The sequence below is a fragment of the Crocuta crocuta genome, unplaced genomic scaffold (assembly GCF_008692635.1).
Source record: "Crocuta crocuta isolate KB4526 unplaced genomic scaffold, BGI_CrCroc_1.0 scaffold675, whole genome shotgun sequence".
Lineage (NCBI taxonomy): Eukaryota > Metazoa > Chordata > Mammalia > Carnivora > Hyaenidae > Crocuta > Crocuta crocuta.
Genome location: NW_027528796.1, coordinates 83,084 through 101,543, shown reverse-complemented (window position 1 = coordinate 101,543; position 18,460 = coordinate 83,084). Strand labels below are relative to the sequence as shown.

The 18,460-nt window shown below is 43.5% G+C and overlaps 1 protein-coding gene across 1 annotated transcript in view; it reads right to left on the bottom strand.

The window, feature by feature from the left end:
- Positions 1-18,460, bottom strand: part of LOC144224401 (aryl hydrocarbon receptor-like) — a 60,480-nt gene that overhangs the window by 267 nt on the left and 41,753 nt on the right. The window contains exons 12-13 of the mRNA XM_077755353.1: positions 8,641-9,175; positions 7,732-7,824 (exon numbers count right to left, since the gene is read on the bottom strand). Of these exons, the coding sequence (XP_077611479.1) occupies positions 7,732-7,824; positions 8,641-9,175 (628 nt within the window). The remainder of the gene's footprint in view (positions 1-7,731; positions 7,825-8,640; positions 9,176-18,460) is intronic.

Here is an 18,460-nt window from a genome sequence, read left to right as displayed (position 1 = left end):
AAGATGGCTCTTTAAGGTTGCCACTGGAAAGAAGTTTGGAGGGTGAGTGGGACTGGTAGAAGGGGAGTTCCTGGGACTGCTCCATCCAAATACTGTTGAAGCAGGAGACAGATCAGTGAGACCTCCAGATGCACTGGAATAAACCAGTTCTATTCAGAACCATAGTTCTTTTTTTTTTTTTAATAGTTTATTGTCAAGTTGGTTTCCATATAACACCCAGTGCTCATCCCCACAAGTACCCTCCTCCATGGCCATCACCCCTTCCCTCTCCCCCCACCCCATCTGCCCTCAGTTTGTTCTCAGTATTCAAGAGTCTCTCATGGTTTGCCTCCCTTCCTCTCCCCCACTATTTTTCCCCTTCTTCTCCCCCACGGCCCTCCGTTAAGTTCCTCCTAATCCTCCTATACGTGCAAACATATGGTATCTGTCCTTCTCTGTGTGACTTATTTCGCTCAGCATAACACCCTCAAGTTCTATCCACATTGCTACACATGGCCAGATTTCATTCTTTCTCGTTGCCATGTAGTATTCCATGGTATAGATAAGCCACATCTTCATGTTCCATTCATCAGTTGATGGACACTCNATCCAAGAGGAGAAAGCAGGAAACAACCTCCTTGACCTCAACTGCAGCAATATCTTACTCGACACATTCCCAAAGGCATGGGAATCAAGAGCAAAAATGAACTATTGGGATCTCATCAAGATAAAAAGCTTCTGCATGGCAAAGGACACATTCCATAAAACTAATAGGCAACTGATGGAATGGGAAAAGATGATAGTTGCAAATGACATATCAGATAAAGGGCTAGTATCCAAAATCTATAACTCACCAAACTCCACACCCAAAAAACAAACAATCCAGTGAAGAAATGGGCAGAAGAAATGATCAGAACTATGGTTCTGATATCGAGTTCTTAGAGATGTATGGTCTGTTTCTGGGCTCCTATTCTATTCCTTTGCTCTGTGTAACTGGGCACCAACACCACGGTCTCTTCATTGTTGTGCTTTATGAAAGCCTTGATGGACAATATGGCAAGTATAGCCCTTTGTTCTTCTTTATGACTAGATGTCTTGATTAATCTTGGTCCTTCATCTGCTTTATACATTTTAAAGATTTTTAAAGTTTATTTCTATTTATTTTGAGAGAGCAAGCAGGAGAGATGCAGAGAGAGAGAGAGAGAATCCCAAGCAGGCTCTGCACTCTCAACGCAGAGCCCAACGTGGAGCTAGAGTCACAGACCATGAAATCATGATGTGGACCGAAGTCAGGAGTCAGACGCTTAACCAGCTGAGCCACCCAGGTGCCCCTGCCTTATACATTTTTGAATCAACTTTTCAAGTTTTATGAGAAACCCGGCAAGTTTGACTGGAATTTCACTGAATTCTTAGGTCAGTTAGAAATACTGATATTTATGATATTGGGTTTGCCAGTCAGAACTGCCCTGGACTTTCATAGACCTTCATGCTTAGAGTTGGATCTGCCTCGACTCCAGCCCCTATGTTACTGTGTTTCCTCTGGCCATGTGTGGGCCTAGCTCAGTTGCAGGAATCAGAGATCATTAGATGGGAAAGACAGAGAGCCCACCAAGCCTTCAGAACATTCATGAATGCCTATGTCCCCAAGGGCTCTCCACCCATGGTATAGTCACCCCTCCTCTATTGAGTAGCAATTCGGAAATGAGAGATGAATTCAGGTCCAGTGCTGTGCTCTGGGCCTCCCAAATCTACCTGGGAAATCCCAGCAACCCCATCCTCCCTGTGTTCTTCTCCCATGATTAGTTCAGGCACAGGCACATGACTCATCTTAGGTTAGTGGAAAGTTACTGCTGGTAATTCCTGGGGAAATTTTACCTGCTCTTGAAAGAGAGGGACAGGAGGAAGGACAGACTCCTGTGTGGCACATTGTGGCTGTGTTTTGGGGTCTGGAACTGCCACGTGTCCAGAGTGAAGCAAACACACTGCACAGGGCAGCCCCAAGAACCAGAGAGAAACATCAGCAACACTGCATTATCCCAAAGACTCCCTTCCACACTGGGCTTCTAGCTGGGGAGCAGCCTCTAGTCTAGCTGTTTAAATCAGACAGGACTGAGTTTTCCATTTATGCCTTCAATATATCTTTTCTGATAATCCCTAAAGAGAGTTCCAAATTCCCTCTAAGAAACTCCCTACCCTACTCTCAGCCCATGTGTTTGGTGGGACCCCTCCCCCAGCTTCAAGAGTGGTGTCCATGACCTCGTCTAATAGAGGGGCGTATTTCCAATCTGTGAAGGTCCTGGACGGAAGCCTAGCACAGCCCCTCCCTGGTTGACACTTACAAACGCTGCAGTAGTGGAGGCCAGAGTTTCTGGGCCTTCCCTTGGGTTGTAATGGAAGAAGTTCCCGTGGTTCCTCAAGCTGGTTGGAGCCCTGCACCTCAGAGTGTGGTGTGTGCCACACCCCACAGACGAGTGAAAGAGTACAGCCAGTCCCCCTGGCCACCCCTGACTGCTTATCAAAAGCCCACCCACTCTCTTCTCCTTTTTACTCCAGTCTTCCCATTTGGTCTCTTCCTGGCCAGTCCCAGCCCTGGACAGTCAAGCACTTGGCCTCCCCTCCATTTGCCCTCATTTCAGGAAGCAGACCCCTGAGTCAGTAACAGCAGTGCTCACAGAATGGGCACAATCTGAATCATGGTAGTTATAAAAGAATGTTTCAGGGACTGTCTACAGTGTCCTGAAGCATGTGTGCCAACTTAAAAAGACAGTCATCAAGTTATTTTCAAGTCATACTCAGTAGAAAGGAAGAATACAGTATAATCGTCTGAGCTCACAAGTCAGGCTCATTTCCACACACACATTTGCTTCAATGCCTCCTGCTTGGCTTAGGCCACAAATATAAGAGAATCAGAAAGCCTGTACTCACCAGAGAAGAGTCAGTAACTAAACACACACATGCATGTGCACTCATCTACTGTCTGCTTGAAATTGTTGAATAATAATTACATTAGTAAGAGGTTATGGTATTACTGGCCATGTAACACATACCTTCTCTTTTTGAATAAATTAATATTTTGCTGAAGGTATGGGTTATATTTGGTTAAAAGATATTATTTCCAAGATGTTAATTAAGTCAAATATAGTCTTTATTATACTCTACACTCAAATTATTAGGAAGACTGGTTTTGTTCCTTTGAATGATCTATGATTCTGGGACAATTTGACTGCATCAAGAGTACTGATAAGGGGTTTGTGCTTCACCTAATAGGAATCCAGTAACTTCTGGGACAAGAGTAAAATTTACAAGAAATTGAAGGTTTTTGGGCAACATGAGCACATTTTGTGGAGGCAAAGGACAAATACACAATTTGGACATCACCTTGGGCGGTCAGTTAGCTGGCTGGCAATATTAGCTAACAAGGCTTCTTCATGAAAAGAACTTGGGGTTGCATGCTTTTAAAGTAAGTTACATGTTTGTGGTTATTTTGACTTGTTTGGGTACAGACCTGGGCCTGGTATGGTTGGTGCACCGAGGCATCCTGAGCCTGGATTCCTAACTGGGCTGTGGCCTGGCTCCTCTGCATTCCCAGCTCTCCTGCCCTCCAGGACCCTGGAAGGCTGGCTGCCCAAAGAGCCTAGCTTGCTGGCCTCCAAGTGGCTGATATGCAGACATGCATCTGTCTTCTCCTCCTCCTTACTGCTGCTGAGCACAAGCAGAAAATCAGATGCTTTGAGAGTCTCTGGGAATGGCAGAGCAGCTTAGAGAAGCTGGGTTAGGGTCAGTGTCTTCTGGCCCACATGACTGTTATATTTTGGAAAGTGCCCCAACGGGTGTCAGTGTGTCAATACTTTCCTAAAAATGTAAGTGCCCAGGGAAGCCTGAGGGCCCACCAGCCTTTCTTATCTTTGTGGACTGCGCAAAGGTGCTCTCCCAGTGACTTCCTTGCTCCTGACTTCTCACCCAGATGTGGGGGAGTGAGTGGTGGGTGTGGTGGTTTTGGGGGGCAGCAGGAGGGATCCTAGGCTCCAGAGAAGGGAAGGGGGAGAGGTGACAGGGAGTGGGTAGGGAAGTCCCCATGCCCAAGCATAGACCAACTGAAGTTACTCCTGAATATCGCCCTGTGCCTGGAGAGAAGAACCTCTTTTCCTCCCCACTCCATTAGTCCCGTCCTCAAGGACCAGCCCAGCTTCATCACGTGTTAAACAGACTTTCGTGCGCTGGTCCTGTAGGAGATTTTCTGGCTCAAATGGATGTGGTGGTTACCCCTCACCTGTTACCTGGAGATTACTGCTCCCAGTAGTGTTGTGGGGGGATGGCTATTAGTTGGTGTCAGTTTAACCTCCCTGGGCATGCCACTTTGATTCTAGGCTTGGCCATATGACTTGGCTTTACTGCTTACCCCTAGCAGAGGCTTGGTAAACACCTGCACACTGGGCTTGACTTCACAGAGCACACTGCAGCCAAGAAATCCTGGTTTTTACTGGAAAGGCCATGAGAGAGGGAACTGAGGAGCCTGGCTGACACCCATAAAACTGCCAGACATGTAAGGGAGCCCCAGCTGAGCTACCAGATGACCACAGCCACATGAATGGTGCAGGTGAGCCCCACAGAAGAACCATTGAGTTGAGCACACCATATTCCAGAATAATGAGCAAAGAGACGATTGTCGTTTTAATATTCTATGTTTTGGAATGATTTACTATTCAGCAATGTGAGCGAAACGCCAGGTATGTTCTTGTGAGCTGTGTGTCAGTGCTTCATTACGGTCCATAGTAGTAAACAGCACGGAGAATTAGAATGTGCACATGGTTACACACACATAATGAGTCTGCACTTCACATGGGAATTTTTAAGTAGTTTTAAAAAGCTTGTGACCCAGTTGAAAATATCATGGAAGGACAGCTCTTCACATCAAGGCAGGCCTAAGAGTGTCCAAGAACATGCACAGTTTTGTGATTAAACTGTTTTCTTTGAACAGAAAAACATAAAAAGTACTCCAAATAGACCACTGTTTGTTAGGACACAATGCTGCCCTTGTACAGATTCTAAATGAGATTAGAGAATTTCACCTTGGCCCATGATGAGAGGCTGTACTTTTTGGTTTGAGAGAGTGGGTTAAAGCATTTATCGAGTATTAGTGAACACTTCTGTGTGTGTTTGCTCCCATTTGTCAGGCTGCAGGGTCTTATTGGTGTTTCAGTGTGTTGGGTCCAAGGGTCTATATGGCAGACGTCCCATACACAAAACAGCATCAACAAGCAACAGATCTGATGCCGTGGAAAATGAGTGTGGATGGCTTTCCTCTTGCCCCCTGTCCTGCATAGGTCACATGGTTTTTGGTAACTGGTAGTGGACCTGGCGCTGCCAGAAGAGTCCTTCCACCAGGTTCTGACTGGGCTGGTCCCCTAGCCTCTGTGTTCCCATGCTTTCATTCATGCACACATACAACATTCATTAAGCACCTACTGTGTGCTTGGTTCTGGGTGACAGTGGTGAAAAGGTCCAATGGTGGTTGTACTTGATGACGTTTAATCCATTCAGCTCCTGAACAATGAATTCTGTGGTTGTAGCCTCAGAAATCAGTGGAAATGCTACCGTAAGGCTTGACCATTCTGAGTCCTTTATGGCAGAAGTAGTGGCCGGCAATCTTTCTCTGTTCGCTCTGCTGGGAAACTGAGGTCCATGCACTCTGTGCCTCAAGAGTGCACTGCTGTCTGGATCTTCCATCTACAGCATCTCCATGCCTTCCTCTCAGGCAGGACACCATTCTTTCTGCACACGGGCTCCACAGAGGACCCTTTTCTCCCATGTCCAAGATATTGCGTGAAGGCCAAGCCCTTTTCAGGGGTCGAGGCCAAAGGGTGCACATCCCTTCACGCGTGGCTGTCAGCATGTCACTGTGCTTTAAGAACCATGTGTCTGGGTGGCCCTGATTGCAAACAGATTGTCTGATGCTGAGCCTCAGCTCTGAGTTTGGAAATGTCATTGTGAAGGCAAATGTTGGAATGTGTCTAGGGGGTTGTATGCCCATTAGGTCTCTTTCTTATGAACATTTTTGTGGGTCAAAAGTTACTTTTTAAACAAAGATGAGAATTCTGTGTGTGTGTCTTGAGTATAAAGTTCACGGAATAAAATGAGGTAAAAAACAAAAACAAACCCAACACATATCTTTGGGATCCAGAGAATAAGCTGTTAGATATGTGCATTTACACATAGAAAAAAGTTACATATTGACCCAGCAATATGAAAGTTTAAGATACTTCAATTCCAGGGAAAATGTCAGTAGTTAAGACTCCAAATCATGTTCACAGATGAGATGAAAATCACGATACAGTCTTTCTAAGTCAGAATTTGGAGGAAAATGTGCTTCCTTTGGGGGCCTGCAATCTCAAGTGCTGTGGTGCTCTGCACTTTGTTTTGATAACACTGCTAATGGGAAAATGGGAAACAGAACAGTCAGAACAAAATTACAGAAGACGAGGGTTAATCCAAGGACTCTCAAACCCATACTTGATTACAAAAGATGTAAATTTGAAGCTTTAATTAGGAATTATTTTGGTTTCAGATATAAGTCTAACAAATTTGGCCTTCTGATTTTCTAACTTACGGCAGATGGAAAGTAAAAACTTGAAAAGTGGTGTGAGCTGAAGGAGCCCAAGGAGCCCAGAAATGAGGTGGCAGAGTGACACGGGACCAGGCAGAACATTCAGAGAAGGGAGGGGAGCTCCCACTGAAGCCATACGGGGCCACCCGGGGTTCAGGGACACCACGTTCCTGCTTGGCCCTGAGGGCATCCCTGTGTCACCAGAAAGGCACATCTGTGTGTGAGGCGGAGGGGCCACAACACTGCTGGTGTGACTTCCATCCAAAGCTGCATTTGGTGTGTGCTAGTTACCTGAGGAATCTGTGTGTGGAAGTCCGCCTGCCCTGGCAGCACCAGACAATGCACAGCACTCATGTGGTAACCTGCTTGTGGGTATCAGAAATGGTGCCAGAAGGGGAGCACAGCAGAAAGGGGCATCAAATTAAAAATTCTTACAACCAACCCAACTCTGGGTGTCCAAAGCTGGGCTAAATTACATGCAGGTGTCCAGGTGGCTCAGTGATGGCCCAGGAGACACCAGATGGGAGCAGACTGCAGCTGGAGGGCCTACCAGGTCATAACCAGGCTACTCCCAGGGCTAAAGCTGTTCCTGTCACCATCACTGGCCTCAGTTGATCAACACTGACAGTGACCTGCTGTGTTTGCAGAATCCCTCCCCGTGTCCCTGTCCCACAGCCTCACAGCAACACTGTGCCTAGGCCCAGCAGGGTGGTGGGATCTTCCTCCTACACTGGCCTGCTGGGCTGATGCCTCCTCATATTCAGATTTTCCCGAAGCTCTGCACTTGACCAGTGAGGTGGAGCACCCCTCCTTGCTACCCCCAAATCCCCATGGTCCTGCTTGCCAACACCTACCTGGAGCTGGAGGTCATGACTGCCCTGAATAGATGCAGGTGGGCAGGCAGGGTCAGGAGGGCAGGGAGGCAGACCTGGGCTTGACTGCAACTAGGATTTCCCCCCAGCACTTGGGGCTGGGATGACCAGTCTGTCCTTGCTCTGCCTTGTGGGTTCAGCTGGGCTCTTGCATTGGCTGCTGTCTATGCCTGGGGAGCTGCTTTTGGAGGACAGGAAGGGGCTCGGCTGCAGGGTCTGGGAAACAGCGTCTCTTGGGCAGCCACCCGGGTGCTGGACACTTGGCAGTCCTCTTACTGGCCTGCAGAGCCACTGCTGCTGCTTGGCAGCTGGCCAGGGGGGGTTGATGCTGCAAGAGTCCTGCACAGCCAAAGGTCTGTGCAGGAGCTCCTGGGAAGGACAGGCAGGGCTCCCTGAGAGCTGGCTCACCACCAGGGAGTGGGGTGGATGCTCTTGACTCCCAAGTGTGTCCTTTGGAGTACTTGGTGCTCCCTGGACAGATGGGGGCAAACTATAGCACAATTTAGGAGGAATGTCACTGGTGGGCCCTGCCCACGGAGGGCATGGGTTGGCCATGGTTGACCACAGCTGGTGGAAGGGGTAAGGTGGGGCCTGGCTTGCTACCTGTCCTACCTCCACTTCCACAGGGACCATTACTGTTTGTTCCTGAAGGGGGGATTCCCAAATGCTCTCCAAGGGGTGGGTGCCACAGGAGGTGGGGTCTGAGGAGATCAAGGGCCCTTGACACTGATCACTGAGTGAGGCTGTCCAGAGCATAGGTTCTTTGCAAAAATCCAGAACACCAGGGCCTGGCTGATCTAGGTGTCCAGGGACAACATTTTCTCCTAAGGAGAGTGAAGATGTGTGGCTTGGCTGAAACAGCTGAGCAGGCTGGTTGGGGCTGGAGGACTCAGAGAGGGGCCTGAACTCAAATACTGTCGGTTTCTGGCATACCCCAAAATTCAAAGGTGCTGCCTGGGTGTGCTGAGGCTGCCACTTTGGAGGGCTCTGGAATGTAGGGCCAGCGGTGAAAAAATTCTGTGTGTTTGTGTGAAGGCAGCTGGGTGCTGTGCCCATGTTCTGAGGTGGAGTTATTTCCACGGTTAGCTGGCCCGAGTCTAGAGAAGGCTGTGGCTTTAGGGTTTGTGGAAGCGTTGTGCTGGCTGGTGGGGGCAATGCCACATTTCCACTGTCATGAAAAAGTACTTCCTTTTCCCTGTGGGAGCCCCCTCCCTGGCTGGAGGGCAGTAGGTGGAAGTTCTGAGACCCTGCAGGGCCTGAGTCAGCCCTGAGAAGGCTCTCGTCCCACAAACACTGGTTGAGGTCAGTGACCCCCAGGTGCTGCAGAGTGGAGCAGAGATCAGGCTGTTCTTCTGTGTCCTTCTCTAGCAGGGTGTCAATGAAGGCCAGGAGAGAGGGGGCTTCCTTCTCCTCTTCCTCTTCCTTGTCTTCATGTCTGTCAGTGGATGCCCTCCTCTCCAAGGGTGAGCCTTGGGTGGTTGGGGCAATGCAGGACAAGTACATGGATTCATCCTGCCGCATCACGGCTCCCAGAAGAGAGCCTGGGTGCACAGGGCCCTGACCAGTGGGGGTGCCCTTCCCTGCCCTGATCCTCTTCCTGGCTGGGAGGGCAGTCAGAGGGCTCAGCGGGCTGCTATCATACAGGATGGCTTCCCCTGTGGTGAAGGTGAACGGCAGTTGCAGGGCCCTCTTATGCAGGTGCTCTTCCCCCTCTGCATTCCTATGGTTAAGGAAACAAAAGACCACATCTGAAAATTGGCATAAGAATGAGAAAGGGTGTCTCCTGGTCAGGGGGCAGTAGTGGCCAAGTAACTGAACAGGTGAGAAAGGGGCAGGACATCATCTATTCTGGTTTTTCCATACAAGGGAGAAGCCATAATATCAAACTTGCTCTTCTCTTACATTCTTTGGAGTACAGTATCTTGGTAAGTCCTTCCTGTCTTGGATTCTGAAGTAGTCTGAGGAAACTGCTTATTTGTGGAAATAAACCAAAAATCCATGTAGGAATTCCCTAAACTTTAAGTTTACTTTGAAAAGAATAAGTCATTATGCAAATATGACATGTGCAACTGCTTTTCATTGGGAAAAATTTCCCTTCCTTCTCTCCCTTCCTGCCTTCCAAAAGACACATTGGATATGGCTGCTATAGGGCCGCCCCAACAGTCATGTAACATCATGCTCAGTAAAGTGAAAAACCTTCAGCTAGCCTGACTCCACTTGGAATCCCACATGTAGTTTGTAGCTCCACAAAGAAAAACTGACCTACAAGGAGTGTCTTTGGAGAAGCTGACTAGGATGCTATGGGCGCAGGAAACTCCATCACTGGTGGGACCTTTAGAGAAGCTGGTGTCTCACCTGAAGATCTCTGGTCATAGCCTTTGTCTTTAAGTCGTCTACTTTATGAATAAGCTACTCTGGCATTCTTGTGCTGTTTACATTACATATATTTTATTTTACATCTGATTCCTTCCAACTTATTTGTGACACTATTTAAAAACATATCTCAGGGCACCTAGGTGGCTCAGTCAGTTAAGTGTCCAACTTTGGCTAAGTTCATGATCTTGTAGTCTGTGGGTATGAGCCCTGCGTTGGGCTCGTGCTGACAGCTCAGAGCCTGGAGCTTGGAGCCTGCTTCAGATTCTGCATTTCCTTCTCTCTCTTCCTCTCCCCCACTTGCACTCTGTCTCTCTCAAAAGTAAATAAACACTAAAAAAAATAATAAATTAAAAACTAAACACATATCTCCTCTAGAAGGCATATAGTTGAGTGTGCTTTTTAAATCCATTTTGATAATCTATGTTTTTTTCTGAAATCATCAGTTTGTTTTATTTTAAAAAATTTTTGTTTTTTTTCTTTCATAGTTTATTGTCAAGTTGGTTTCCATATAACACCCAGTGCTCATCCCAATAAATGTCCTCCTCCATGCCCATCACTCCCCTTCCCCTCTCCCCCCACCACCATCAGCCCTCAGTTTGTTCTCAGTATTCAAGAGTCTCTCATGGTTTGCCTCCCTCTCTCTTCCCAACTATTTTTTCCCCTTCTCCTCCCCCATGGTCCTCTGTTAAGTTTCTCCTGATCCACTTATAAGCGAAAACATATAGTGTATCTGTCTTTCTCTGCCTGACTTTTTTTNATCTTGATGAGGTCCCAATAGTTTATTTTTGCTCTTGATTCCCTTGCCTTTGGGGATGTGTCAAGTAAGAAATTGCTGTGGTTGAGGTCAAGGAGGTTGTTTCCTGCTTTCTCCTCTGTTTTGATGGTTTCCTGTCTCACATTCAGGTCCTCCACAATAATTTGAATCACTGTTTCTTATATGTAATGTGCTTTTTATCTTAAATTGCTTTTAAAGTTTTGTTTTTATCTTTGGTGTTCAACATCTGACAAGACTATGCCTTGGAGTGGTTTTCTTTGTAATTATTCTGCTTGGAATTCACTGAGGTTCTTGAGTCTGCAATTATATTTTTCGCCGAATTGGGAAAGTTTTTGGACATTATTTCTTCAAACATGCCCACCCAAACACACACACACACACACACACACACACACACACACACGGATGAACGGATGGATGGATGGATGGATGGATGGATAGATAGATGACACATATAGGTATATTGCCCACTCTCTCTGTTCCTACATGTTAGGCCTTTTAATATTATTCAACAGATCCTTGAGGCTGTTTATTTCTTTTTTCAATCTTTTTTCCCCCACTTTGTTCTACTGATCTAGCTTCAGGTCATAAACTCTCCTGTCCTCTCCAATCTGTTGTTAAATCCACCCAGTGAGCTTGCTATTTTAGATACTATTCTCAAATTTTATGTTTCTTATAAAAAATACACGGAAGCCCCAAAGAAAATGAGAACACAACAGTCGAGAACCTTTGGGACACAGCAAAGGCAGCCCTAAGAGGGAAGTATACTGCTATACAGGTCTACCTCAAGATGCAAGGAAAGTCTCAAATACACAACCTAACCTTACACCTTAAGGAGATAGCAAAGGAACAGCAAATAAAGCCTAAAGTCGGCAGAAGAAGGAAAATAATAAAGATCCAAGCAGAAATAAATAATATAGAAACAATAACAAGTAGTAGAAAAGATGAATGAAACTAAGAGCTGGATTTTTTAAAGAATTAATAAAAGTGATAAACCCCTAGCCAGACTTATCAAAAAGAAAAGAGAAAGGGCTCAAATAAAATCACAAGTGAGGAGGAGAAATCACAAGGAACACCAAGAAATACAACTATAAGAGAATATTATGGGGGCATCTGGGTGGCTCAGTCAGTTAAGCATCTGACTCGATTTCAGCTCAGGTCATGATCTCATTGTTTGTGGGTTCCAGCCCTGCACTGGGCTTTGTGCTGACAGCATGGACAATGCTTGGGAGCCTCTGTCTCTCTCTCTCTCTGCACCTATCCCGCTTGTTCTCTCTCTCAAAATTTTTTTAAAAAGTGAATATTATGAAAAATTATATGCCAACAAACTGGGCAATCTGGAAGAAATGGATAAATTTATAGAAACAGTTAAACTACCAAAACCAAAATCAGAAGAAACAGAAAACTTGAACAGACTAATAACCAGCTAAGAAATTGAATCAGTAATCAAAAAATCTCCCAACAAAAGTCCAGAATCAGATGGTTTCAGAGGGGAATTCTACCAAACATTTAAAGAAGAGTTAATACCTATTCTTCTCAAATTGTTAAAAAAGTGTACAGCCAACTAATCTTTGACAAAGCAGGAAAGAGTATCCAATGGAAAAAAGACAGCCTCTTTAACAGTGATGCTGGGAGAACTGGACAGCAACATGCAGAAGAATGAAACTAGATCATTTTCTCACACCATACACAAAAATAAACTCAAAATGGATAAAGGACCTGAATGTGAGACAGGAAACCATCAAAACCCTAGAGGAGAAAGCAGGAAACAACCTCCTTGACCTCCACCGCAAACTTTNATAGTGGGGGAGAGGAAGGGAGGCAAACCATAAGAGACTCTTGAATGCCAAGAACAAACCGAGGGCAGGGGGGTGATGGGCTTGGAGGAAGTCACTTGTGGGGATGAGTTCTGGGTGTTATATGGAAACCAACTTGACAATGAACTATTAAAAAAAAAAACTGTTAAAAAAATAGAAGTGGAAGGAAAACTTCCAAACTCATTCTACAAGGCCAGCATTACCGTGATTCCAAAACCAGACAAAGACTCCACTAAAAAAGAGAATTACAGGCCAATATTCCTGATGGACATGGATGCCAAAATTCTCAACAAGATACTAGCAAACTGAATGCAACAGTACATTAAAATAATTATTCACCATGATCAAGCGAGATTTATTCCTGGGCTGGAGTGTGGTTCAATATTTGCAAATCTTCAATGTGACATACCACATTAATAAAAGAAAAGATTAGAACCATGTGATCCTCTCAATAGATGCAGAAAAAGCATTTGACAAAAATGTCTTTTTGATAATAACTCTCAACAAAGTAGGTATTGATGGAACATACGGCAACACCACAAAGCCATATATGAAAGATACCCAGCTAATATAATTCTCAGTGGGGGAAAAATGAGAGCTTTTCCTCATGGAAAAATGAACAGTTTTTTTTTTCTTCAGGAATAGGACAGCGATGTCTACTCTCACCATTAATATTTAACATATAGTACTGACAGCCTTAGCCTCAGTGACCAGACAACAAAAATAAGTGAAAGGCACCCAAATCATCAAGGCAGAAGTCAGACTTTCACTATTTTCGATCACATGATACTCTATGTAGAAAACCCCCAAAGACTCCATAAAAAATTCCTAGAACTGAAACATGCATTCAGCGAAGTCACAGGATATAAAATCAATGTACAGAAAACTGTTGCATTTCTATATACAAAGAATGAAGTGTCAGAAAAAGAAATCAAGGAATTGATCCTACTTATGACTGCACCACGACCAATAAGATACCTAGGAATAAAACTAACAAAAGAAGTAAAAGATCTGTATTCTAAAAACTATAGAACACTTATGAAAAGCATTGAAGAGGACACAAATAGGAAAACATTCCATTCTCATGTATTGGAAGAACAAACATTGTTAAAATGTCTAAAAGCAATGTACATATTTAATGCAATCCCTATTAAAATACTAACTGGGGAGCCTGGGTGGCTCAGTTAGTTAAGCATCTGACTTCGCCTCAAGCCATGATCTCACAGTTTGTAGGGTTTTGTGCTGACAGCTTGGAGCCTAAAGCCTGCTTCAGATTCTGTCTTCCTCTGTCTCCACCCTCCCCTGCTCACTCTCTCTCTCTCTCTCTCTCTCAAAAAATAAACATAAAGAATATAAAATAAAATACCAACAGCATTTTTTCATAGAGCTAGAACAGACAGTTCTAAAATTTGTATTGAACCACAAAAGACCCTGAATAGCCAAAGCAATCCTGGAAAAGAAAAACAAAACTGGAGGTATCATAATCCCAGACTACAAGCTATATTACAAAGTCGTAGCCATCAAGACAGTATGGTACTGGCACAAAAACAGACACGTAGATCAATGGAACAGAATAGAAAACCCAGAAGTGGACCCACAACTATATGGTCAAGTAATCTTTGATAAAGTAGGAAAGAACATCCAATGGAAAAAACAGTCTCTTCAACAAATGGTGTTGGGAAACCTGGACACCAACATGGAAAAGAATGAAACTGGACCAATGTCTTATACCATACACAAAAATAAATTCAAAATGGATAAAGACCTAAATGTTAGGATACCATCAAAATCCTAGAGAAGAACATAAGAAGTAACCCCTTTGACCTCAGCCAGAGCAACTTCTTACTAGATATGGTTCTTGAGGCAAGGGAAACAAAAGCAAAAATGAACAACTGGGACTTAATCAAGATAACAAGTTTCTGCACCATAAAGGAAATAATCCACAAAACAAAAAAGCAGCCTACAGAATGGGAGAAGATATTTGCAAATGACATATCTGATAAAGGGTTAGCATCCAAAATTTATAAAGAGCTTATCAAACTCAACACCCAAAAAACAAATAATCCAGTGAAGAAATGGGCAGAAGACATGAATAAACTTTTTTCCAAAGAAGACATCCAGATGGCTAACAGACACATGAAAAGATGCTCTACATCATTTGTCAGGGAACTACAAATCAAAACCATGATGAGATACTACCTCACACCTGTCAAAATGGCTAAAATTAATAACACAGGAAACAACAAATGTTGGTGAGGATGTGGAGAAATGGGAATTCTCTTACACTGTTGGTGGGAATGCGAACTGGTGCAGCCACTCTGGAAAATAGTATGGAGGTTCCTCAGAAAGTTAAAAATAGAACTACCCTAGGATCCAGCAATTACACTGCTGGATATTTACCCAAAGGACACAAAAATACTGATTTGAAGGGGCACATGCACCCTGATATTTATGGCAACATTATCAACAATAGCCAAACTATGGAAAGAGCCCAAGCGTGCATTAACTAATAAATGAATGAAGAATATATCTGTATATGTATACACACACACACACACACACACACACACACACACACACACACACACACACGTGTGATGGAATATTACTCTGCCATCAAAAAGAATGAAATCTTGCCATTGGCAACAACGTGGATGGAGATAGAATGTATTATGCTAAGCAAAATAAGTCAGTCAGAGAAAGACAAATACCATATGATTTCATTCATATGTGTAATTTAGAAAACAAAATAGATGCATATATGCAAAGGGGAAAAAAGAAGAAGAGGAAAACAAACCATAAGAGATTATTTACAATAGAGAAAAAAGAGGGTTGATGGAGGGAGGTGGGTGGGAGATGGGCTAAATTAATGATGGACATCACTTGCTGTGATGAGCACTGGGTGTTACATGTAAGTGATGAATCACTAAATTCTACTCCTGAAAGCAATATTACACTATATGTTCGCTTTTTTTTATTAAATTTTTTTATATCCAAGTTAGTTAGCATATAGTGCAACAATGATCTCAAGAGTAGATTCCTTTATGCCCCTTACCCATTTGGCCCATCCCCCCTCCCACAACCCCTCCAGCAACCCTCTGTTCTCCATATTTAAGAGTCTCTTACGTTTTTGTCCTCCTCCCTGTTTTTACATTATTTTTGCTTTCTTTCCCTTATGTTAATCTGTTTTGTATCTTAAGGTCCTCATATGAGTGAAGTCATATGAAATTTGTCTTTCTCTGACTAATTTTGTTTAGCATGATACCCTCTAGTTCTTACACTATATGTTAACTGAGAATTTAAGTAAAAATTTGGATATGAAAAATTTCTTGTTTCTTATAGTTTCTATTTTTCTGCCATGTTTTCATCATAGCAGTCATCATAGGCATATTTTCCTTCATGTCCATAAGCATAATTATAATAGTTGCTATAAAATTCTTGTCTAGTGTCTGGGCCTTCTTATGGCTGGTCTCCATTGACTGCCTTTAGTTTTGAAACTTTCTTTCCTGTTTCTTCATATATCTAATAATTTTGGGTTGCATATTTGACCAAACAACAAGTAATTTTGGATTTAATCCTGAACCTTGTGATGATACACTGTAGATTCTTATTCTATCATGTTCCTCCAAAGATCATTGATGGTCTTGTTTTGTTGAACTTGACTGCAAATGCAAATTCTGTTTCCCTTGTGATGGACAACAGCTGGAATTTGTTTGGTTTCTTTAGGCCTCAGATTGGCTATCCATTCCACATATACACGATTCAGGGGTCAGCAGATTTGGGCAAAGTTCATTCAGAGAATTTGAGGGCTCTTTCTCTTCAGTTCTCTCTCTAGAAGAGAGAAGTTAAAATCTAGAAATTATTATTTCATTTTGCAGCTGCTGCGGTCACTGAAACCATAATTGTTCTACTTGGGTGTCAATCTGCCCAGCACCAAGGGCAGTCTTCCTTCAGACTAAAAGCAGTAAAAGCCAGGAAACTCACCCAGTGCCATTCCCTTTTTTCAAGTGTTGATTCTCCAGTGACTGGCTAGTTGTTGTTTTAGAATATTTTGTCCAAGAGTTTTAGTTATAGCTGTTGTCATAGCTGTTACTTATGGGAGGGCTGATGCAAAAATTACCAGCAGCAGAACTGTTCCAGGAAATTTTCACGAAAAGAGAATCAAATGTGGATAAATGTTTATCATAAAAGGTATGAAGATTTAACTTTCCCTATCCTCCAAATGGTTAATCTGTTGCCACAACCTCCCTTACTTTGTTCTGTCCTGTGGATTTGAAATACTTATTTGAACAATTAATTTTTCATATGTCAAAGTAGATTTGTTTCTTTAAACCTTACTTCTTCATTGCTCTATCTGGTGATAGGACAATTTGTGCTAAAGTCAGTGTTGCAGTAAGACTGGCCAGAGAATAATTTGGTATAGCCTTTCTGGAAAGCAATTTGGTAATAGTATCAAGGGCCTTTGAAATGTTTTAAACCTTTGACCTAAAAATTCCTTTCCTGAGAATTCTCCTAAGGAAATCAGAGCAGCAGCCAGAGATTTATATACAAAAGTGTTCATCACAACGCCTTCATAATAATGGGAAAAAACCCTCCCTACTCCAATATTTAATAAAAGGGTATGATGTATCCAAACAGAAGTATACTACACTGCCATAAAGATACTCATGGATACTTTTGAAATGAGAAATTGCTTTCAACTTATTCTTATGTAGAAAAACCAGAATATAAAACTACATATAGGATATAATTTCAAGTATAAAACTTAAATGAGCCAAAACATACCTGAAGGAAATACATCAATATATTGACAACAACTTCTCTGAGTAATAGAATATCAGCTGATTCTCATTTCACTTTGCAATGTTTTCCATTTTCTAAATTTTCTAGAATAGGCATGTATTACTTTTATACTCAATGAAATGAACATTACTCAACAAAACTACTGGATTCTGAATATCTGGCTTAGTGAATCCAAGGACTAATAGAGCTGATAAGAGCCATAGAAAACACATACTGAAGCTCTCTTATTTTTGCAAGGCAGCAAACTGAGGCACATTTATGAGGTGCTTTATCTGAGGCCAGGGTGAAATCAAGCTCAGAATCCAAGTGATTTGATGAAGTTCTATAATTTCCTGTGATCTAAGCATTATTCAGGAAGGCTGCAGGCTCTGAAAGCAGGAAAGTTTTGTTATGTGTGGCATATTTTGGCATTACCAGCTTTCTGGTCACTGTTCAAATTATGACAGTAATTAGACCTGGGCCAGATAACTTTTCTAGGCTCTTTCATCATTCTCTACATTTCCAATCCTGACCATCTATGTTACACATGTATGCCATAGATCCAAATGGAGTCTGGCCATGCAAGTTCACATGCTGAAAGAGAACACTTCGTGGTCTTAACACGATGCTGGTAACAATTAGACTCCTCTTGCTTGTATGCACATTACGGCTGACAAAGCATGTTGCTGATAGATGAGAAAGTGGCCATGTAACCCGGGTCTTCTGGAAGCAAGTGGCAGATTTGTTGCCCAGAACGTGTACCCACCTGAGGAGAGCCTACAGAGTGATAGCTTTGATTCTCTTCCTCCCTAAAAACCACATTACCAATGCAGAAAAGTGGCGGAGTGGGAAAGGCAGGCTAAAGGAATGGCATTTCTGAGGAGAGACACATTTCTGCAGAGTGCAATGGGTAGCAGTGACTTCTTTATTCAGAATTTGAATTCTGGGTAAATGGGAGCCTGGGAATTCTCTGCATACAGTTTTCAGGGCCTCGATATGAGCAGCCATTTTGGCATAGGCCCGAGGAGACAGGAGTATCAGAATCGGTGAACCAAGCGAATACGAGAATTCTACATAAAGCCTGTGTGTGGTTCTTTCAGGGGGAAAAGGTGCGCATGTACATGCTTGGATTGATTGCTCAGCAGAGGCAGGCGAGTCCATTACAAAAGACAAAGCCACACATGGATACTTGTGCTAGTCTCTGCCTCCCAGACTCGGCCAGCCTCGCTGGGACAAGGCCGACTGAGTCCACGGA